At 36.6% G+C, this 7,576-nt stretch overlaps 1 protein-coding gene across 2 annotated transcripts; it reads right to left on the bottom strand.

The window, feature by feature from the left end:
- Positions 1-4,845: 4,845 nt before the first annotated feature.
- LOC113332060 (protein bfr2-like) lies at positions 4,846-7,331 on the bottom strand. Of its 2 annotated transcripts, none has more exons than XM_026578738.1 (2): positions 5,797-7,331; positions 4,846-5,105 (listed from the first exon to the last, which is right to left on the bottom strand). In XM_026578738.1, the coding sequence occupies exon 1, from the start codon at positions 6,894-6,896 to the stop codon at positions 5,820-5,822; it is 1,077 nt and encodes a 358-aa protein (XP_026434523.1). In that variant the 5' UTR covers positions 6,897-7,331; the 3' UTR covers positions 4,846-5,105; positions 5,797-5,819. The 2 variants fall into 2 exon arrangements, with proteins under 2 accessions (XP_026434523.1, XP_026434522.1); XM_026578737.1 differs by having other exon boundaries at positions 4,846-5,102.
- Between the last annotated feature and the right edge of the window lie 245 nt (positions 7,332-7,576).

Here is a 7,576-nt window from a genome sequence, read left to right as displayed (position 1 = left end):
CCTGAAGAGGGATGGTCGAGCTGGTATGGAGTAGCTAGTATGCGCAAGACTGTCAAAAAACAGTCTCAAAGAGTTCGCGACCGTCCAACTTCGCAAGCATGGTTGGACGGCTTGGATCGTCCCGCGATCGATCGGTGAAGTGTTGGTACGCACATTGGCGGGCCCACTTTCCACCTACCTGATCGTTTCTCTCACGACCAAGCCATGGAGCAATAAACGATTTCCCAAAACATGGCTGGCGTGATGCTTTTAAAACCATGGAAACACCACTAGTGTCTTAAATTGATCACGACCATCCAACTTCGCAAGCATGGTTGGATGGCTTAGATCACACCTAGGACCGTGGAATAAGTATACACATGCTCACCGTCGGCCCAACGTGGGCCCCACATGATCGGCCTCCCCAAAGGAGGAGTGTGGCTTGCTAAACCGATTGGTTGAAGTTGCACGGGCGTGAACAATACAAAACCCTAATTAGGGCATGCGGCATGTTACATGTGTTTTAATCCATCATGAGCGTCCATCTTCGCAAGCTTGGATGGAGGGTGTAGATATAGACTTAAAAGGTCCCAAGCATGTCAACATGATCACTGTGGGCCCATCTACACGCATGACCGATCGGCCTAGGCCAACCATGGTCGAGCGACTCGAAACGCGCGCCCAAAGTAGGCATGTCATGCGGTTTCCTATTCCTTTGAAGCAACGGATTTCTATCGAGAATCGATCTCAACCACTCCTCTCTACCGATCAAATTGAGTGGCCTAGATCGCACCTTCATGAGACAGTGAGGTACGGACATGTACACCGGAAAGCCGTCTACACGCATGCCCGGTCTGTCCTGCCAAAAACGCCTCCCATGCTTGGTTTCGACCAAGCTGAAGAGTGATGCTTGCGCACCTCTTCAAAACCCTAAAACTTCATCAACGGTCGCAGATGAGCGTCATATATCATCTCGTCCGTCCAACTCTACCAGCTTGGTTAGGCATCCCAGGGCTAGGAGTTAAATGACCAATAAGGTGTCATGGTGATTACCATCCGTCACTCTACCACATCATGTGATCGGCCAAGGGAGGGCTTGACTGTGCAGTCTCCAAACTATCATTCGAAGATAGCTAAGCATGCATCTGTTTTAAGACGCTTAATCCGCGACTCACTCCGTTAAGCCTTAAAACAACGATGCTTCATACACATTGATTATATTCGATGCGTTACATGCATAGAGTATACACGATATTTCATGAATATCGATTTCCTAAATAACTAAGTTATTTAACCTAGCATCGTATGCTACTCCTTGTGGGTCCCACGATCCACTCATTCGAGACATCAAGCATTTCACAAACTGGGGGATACTTAATGGGGTATTGGCCTGGCGGTTTACAGCGTGCAGCGTGCAACGCGCCATTACAAGAACGTGTTAGTAAGACATGGACGGTTAGCGATGATGGGAGAAGTGGGCCAAGACATGATCGTGGAATCACTCACACAAGACCCCACTACTCCATCACTCCACTTCCTCCATTTCCTACGAGAGACGAGGTTTGTGCTTTATGACTTGTATAAATAGGTCCATCACCTATTTCCAAACAACACAGAGACAAGCACAGAAAACCAAGTGTTGTCATCGTATCCAGAAAACACCAGAACTGATAGCTTACATTCTGCAAGCTAGTTCAGCTTTTTGATACAAGTCATAAACAACCAACACCTTCACAATCTCAACACCTTTTTCGCTTCCCTCCCTAAGATCTACCCCATCTCCTTCACTTTGTGACTAAAGCAAGTCTGGAACGGTCATTTCTTGGTTTAGGCCAGAATTGCACAGATTGATCTCTCGAATCAAAAGCACTCCCGTGAAGTGCATTTGTTTAGGGTTTAGATTCGTTTCTCATCCACATACACACAAATTTACCAAAAACCGCAGAAACAGTTTTCACCCATAAACAATATTACGTAGTGGTCTCCCAATAGTTGAACAAGAACATCTCCATCTACTGTAACAATATGTATGCCATGTTTCTCACAAGATAAATTTACTTCTACATGTAAAGAATTCCAGACACTATCTCTTATTTGTTGCACTCGTTGTTTGCAAATACTAACCAATTTCATTGCATTAAGATACTTGAAGAAGTTCATATATCAAATACACAAAAACTCATTTGAGATCCTTTCAATTGATGTCAATCTTTGTTCACAATCCCCTAGTTCATTTTTTTTTTTAAAAAAAATCCTTAATTTCAAAAACTCCAATTTCAAAAACTTTTAACCAGATTGATTTGTGAATTATTGGTTTAATTATCTAAATTCATGATTTATACTCATGTTTATTATCTGATACACTATAAACAAAATTGTCGGGTAAGAAAAACCCAATCACATGAACCCTAATCAAATCAAAATTAATCTACCAATCATAAACTATTAGTTAAACTATTTTCATAATAATGGATCCAACTTTTGAGCGGGTTTTTTTTGTCTAAAAAGTTTGGTCACCTTGGTATTTTATCCTTCGTAGTTTGGGGCCTAGCCATTTTATTTAAGGCTCGCCACTACGAGAAAAAAATCTATTTTGCTATATGGATAACTTGAAAACAGATGAATACCAGTGCCTGCTGATATGACCTGTATGTAGAGGAGAGAGAGTTTTATCCAGGTTTTTCACGTCCCTAAAGAAATAGAAAACTAAATACTTTATGTTGTTAAATTAATCAAAGGAGTTAAGATAAATAGCAGAAAATTTACTTGGATTTGTAGTATGATAGAAATCGTAACAAGAATAACTAATTGTCTTTCATATTATTTCATCTTTCTTTGTTAAGTTGCCTCAAATTAGGCTAATTAGTTTCTAGTCTTCGGCTCTATTTGGGAAAAAAGAAGAAGAGGTAGTCGTCGAGCAATTCATATAATACACCAGAAGTTAGCCTTGTTCAGGTGTTTTTGACCTCCAGAAAGTTCATTATAGAATTTTTTTTCCAACGAATAGAGATAAAATGTCTTAATTGTCATGTAATAAACAAAAAAGTCACTTTACATTGAAATTGAAATACAAAAATAATACAACAATCACTGATGTCTAAACAAAATCAACATGACCATCTAACAAACCTCGAAATCATCTTACAAAGTCTTCATTAAATCAACTCCCACAAGCATTGTATTCGTCATGTTTCTCCATTGTGAATTTTATAGGGCATGTCGACCAAAAAAACACAAACATGAACAAGAAAAACATATCTAGAGTTTTAACAAAGTAACATAAAAAGCCTTCATATTTCATAAATAAATGTCGAGGTAATAACAGACTAGCAATTTGATTGAGTTTTAAATAACTAAATAGAAAAAGATAAAATAGAGAGCAACAATGATCACCCATTCCTCGTACAAAGATTTTAATCTGCTGAAGTAGAAAGGAAGGCCAAGAAAAGGAAAGAATTTAACCTGGAACTCTTCAAGTTTTTTAGTTATCTTTGCTGATCGAAAAATACTAATTTTCAGTTTAATCCACGGGTGATCTTATTTAAGTTTCTCTGAATTTCTGTTAATTTTTTTAGGGACATGGAAAATCGGGATAAAATTCTCTCTCCACCACATACACGCCATGTCAATAGGCGCTGGTATTCAACTGTTATCAAGTTGTCCATATAGCAAAATCAGACAAAAGTAGATATTTAGAAGTAAAATAGAAAACCCATTATCCAACTATTTTACTTAATGGCTAATTTAGCCATGATTAGTAAGTGTTAATTCGGGTGATTAATTGATATTTAATCATGTTAACCTAGAAATCAACTAATCTTGATTCATCATCAAAACATGATTTATTTATTTTTTTAAAAATCAACCCAGAAACTGTATACGTTCATGCACTTGTAAACCGATTCAAGGAATCGGTTTATAAGACTTAGAACATTTACAAACTGAAAAATTCAAGAGCTTTTCTGTGATTTTTTTTCGATAGAACCGATTTACATAAATGTCCACATAAACCAATTGTAAATCTGGGCATTTCTTCGACTGGTTTGCTCATAACTTCTTCGCACGATGTCGGAATGACTTCATTCTTTTTGCGTTCAACCAGTATTTTCATGCTCTATAATATAAAGACAAAAAATTCAGGTTTCTGCAAAAATTTAAACATGGTTAATGAATCGATTGATGTGTGCATTAGTGTAAGCAGATTGTGGTTGATGTTCATCACATCAACCCAAAATCGATTTATGTAGGTGTATCATCTCTACCGACTATGAGGAACATCAACAACAATCGGTTTACGCTAATGTTTATATCACCCGATTCAGGTTTGGTTTCAGAAAAATTTGATGAGAAATATCAGAAATTGATAGTTAAATCATTGATGAATCTCTTTTAAAAGGAACAAATTAAAGAGACTTAACTCAATGACTCGAATTTGTTAGTCGCCGAAATATTGTCTGAAAACAAAACAATGGAGAATTGAATTGTTGTTTATGATTAGGTTTTAGTTTTTGATTTTGATGGATTGAGTATTTGTGTTTTGATTAAATATTGTTAACAAAAATAATTTGAATTTTAGTATTTGTTTTAGATAGTTAGAATTATTAAGTTTGTATAAGAGTAATTTAGTATTTGATACACTTCAAACACCCCCTATCCTTTTTTATTAGGTAGGTGAAAAAACCCATAGGCCCCGGATACATGCCCTAAGCCCCAAACTAGGAAGGCATTTTGGGCAAGTAACATATTTTGATTCAGAATGCAAGACAGTGGAGACATACAAAGTGTCAAAAATTATAAACAAAGAAATAATAAGAGAAAGTTTAAAAGAAGTATCTTTCTCGCTGGATGTTACAATCTGAAAATATGAAAAGCATCACAAACTCACAATTAAGAGAATAAGCAAAAACCTTGATCAGACTTTTGTTTTCTGGGAACCATCTACCTTACATGACCACAAACTGGAGCATTGAACTGTAAATTATGTATGAAACTACTCTCATTTGAGTCGTACGTCGCATAGTTTCAACTGTTTCGTTGGACCATAGATGGGATGGTAGGTAGATACGTGAAGAGACATTTTTTGTGGCAGAGACTGTATGCTTGTGAAAGATGCCAGTTGTCCCCTGCTGAGATGCAAAGAAGAAAACAAGTAAACAACCCATGATTAAGAGGGTAATTCACATAAATGAAAAAGTTCATTTTTGGTGAATCAAGCCCACTTTTTAACTTGGCTAAAGAAGGAAGACATGTGTGGGTCACTGCACGGGCTTGTTACTAGTACGCTGCACTCCGGATCTAATTCCCGGGATTCCAACACAAGTTTTATCGGTGACTGGTGAGGTAGCCGGAAATCTTTGTGTACTTAGTTTATTAAACAGGAACAGAGATCGCCATTAAGTCTTCAAGAATATTCATCGAGCAAACACACAGTATATGAAACATCATGCCGAATCTATTTTAATGAATGAATACCATTAAAGAAAAGGAAAAGGAAAGCCAAGCCAGCGAATGAGCTAATCCATACAACTAAGGAAAGAGCACTCAAAATATTCATAATAAAATCACAACTTTGCATTTTTATCATTATATCACGACACATACCAAGGAAAAAAAAGAGAAATTAACTCTGTACAAATTAAATCAAAATTACAGGAAAAAAAAGGTCATTAGAGCAGTAACTTTAGGATTATCAGTTTACCACCGAATCCAAATAAACATACCAAAAACAAAAATATCGAGAAAATAAAAACCAACTAAAAATGTAAACAAATTCAAACCAAAATGAAAATTATAGTAAATTATTAAAATTAAATTCACCATTATTCAAAATGTTCGGATCATCATCTCTTCCAGCTTCTGCTTCTTGACAATGGATCTCTTGAATCTCGTATTCCACCAACAACCCATGTTTCTTTAGCAACATCAGAAGAAACCATAGTGAAATCTGGAGAATAACACTTCAATATCAAATTCTCTTTTTTCTGTTCTTCATCAAACAAGACTTTTAACTTGTTGTTGTTATAATCCTTTGATTCTTCATCTTCATCATGTTCTTGGTCCTGTTCTTGTTTTTGTTTTTCTTCTTCTTCTTTCTCTTCTAACCAACTTTTCGCGGGTGCCGACCGACATCGCATTAGCAAAAGTGCATTCGGAGGAGGTGCTGATGGACAATCATTTTTCTCTTCATTTTTGTTTTCTTCAAACAACCCATTTTCTTTATTTTCTTCCAGAACCATAAACCACTTCGAGTAAACAGTTCTTGATGACTTACTTCTGGTTAGATGATCGTTACCTAATTCACTACGCACTTCATCATTTTCTTCGTCTTCGTTCACATCTTCATCATCGTCTTCATCGTCATCGTCGGAGATAACACCAGACCCGTGAAAATTGCCAAAACATCTAAAATCAACTTTGAAACCTTTTAAGCAAGTCAAGAATTGCATTACATCTTTCTTAAAACCAAGTGCTTCCCCCCAAGTTGATTTCTTAGTATCACTACCATTCTTATGTTTCGACGATGATGTTGATGAGTTTTTCTTGTGAATTCTCTCAATTTCTTCCATAACTGTTTGCCAATTCTTGCACGAACCTCTTCCAGTTTTAGTTCTGACTTTAATTTGACCTGCACAAGTAACTTTCGGTGAAGTTGGTTCATCAATTTCTGATGCACCCATCTTATTAGCAATAGCTTTAGCTTTAGCTAATAACAATGGACTACCTTGACCACCACATCTGTTACTAGCCCTAGCTAATTGAAGATGTTGATTATTATTACTGTTATACCTCTTATTTGCTGCTTCTGGAACCCTTACTGAACTACAAATTTGTTTAGGCATAAGTGATAGATGAGCCCTTGATGGAAAACATACCAACAAATCTGTTGGTGCAGCAGCTTTTCCATCTCTTCCTTTCATGGATTTCTCTTGCTTGCTTCTCTGTCTCTTCTACTCCTGTCTCTCTCTCTATCTGTCTTCTCAGTCTACCTAATGGTTTGTGACTTGTGTAGTTTTGGGGGGTTTTGAGGGGTTTGAAGCCTTTGATATATTTTTTTCTTTTTTGAAAGATGAAGCCTTTGATATATGAGTTGGTTAATTGGGATTGTTTTTAAAAGGAAAAGGAGATTATATTGACAGCTTTTATTTCCTTATATTTTCTTTATTGTTTCTCTTTTTCACCGTTAGTCGGAAATGCTATTCCCCTCTCGGCTTAGCACACTACTCTGCACTCGCTCTGATGTGGCGAGGTGACTCGGAAGATTACTGTGGGGCATTTTTTTTGACGTGTGATGTTCTTTTTTCGTTTTTATTTATTTCCTTTATTTTCTCTTGCTTCACCCCCTTCTTCTTCCTCTTCACCTAATTTCTCTTCTCTCTGTTACTGCCTCAATTCCCCCATCACAATTTCTTGAAGGTTTAAACCATATCTCAAAATTCTTAGTTAAATAAAACTCTTGATATATTGTATAGATTGATATTACTTGCCGGAATCTAATAATGAAAACAACAATTTAGTTTAAATAAACAGGAATGTCTAGAATCAAAAATTCAAAATAGTGCCTTTTTTCTATTTGATTAACAGAAGAACAATTACAGTT

This window comes from Papaver somniferum, unplaced genomic scaffold (genome assembly GCF_003573695.1).
Source record: "Papaver somniferum cultivar HN1 unplaced genomic scaffold, ASM357369v1 unplaced-scaffold_128, whole genome shotgun sequence".
NCBI classification, from domain to species: Eukaryota; Viridiplantae; Streptophyta; class Magnoliopsida; order Ranunculales; family Papaveraceae; genus Papaver; species Papaver somniferum.
This window is presented reverse-complemented; position numbering and strand designations above follow the sequence as displayed.

Coding starts and splice junctions, on each gene's coding strand:
- LOC113332060 (XM_026578738.1), bottom strand. CDS start 6,896: ATGAAAGGAAGAGATGGAAAAGCTGCTGCACCAACAGATTTGTTGGTA.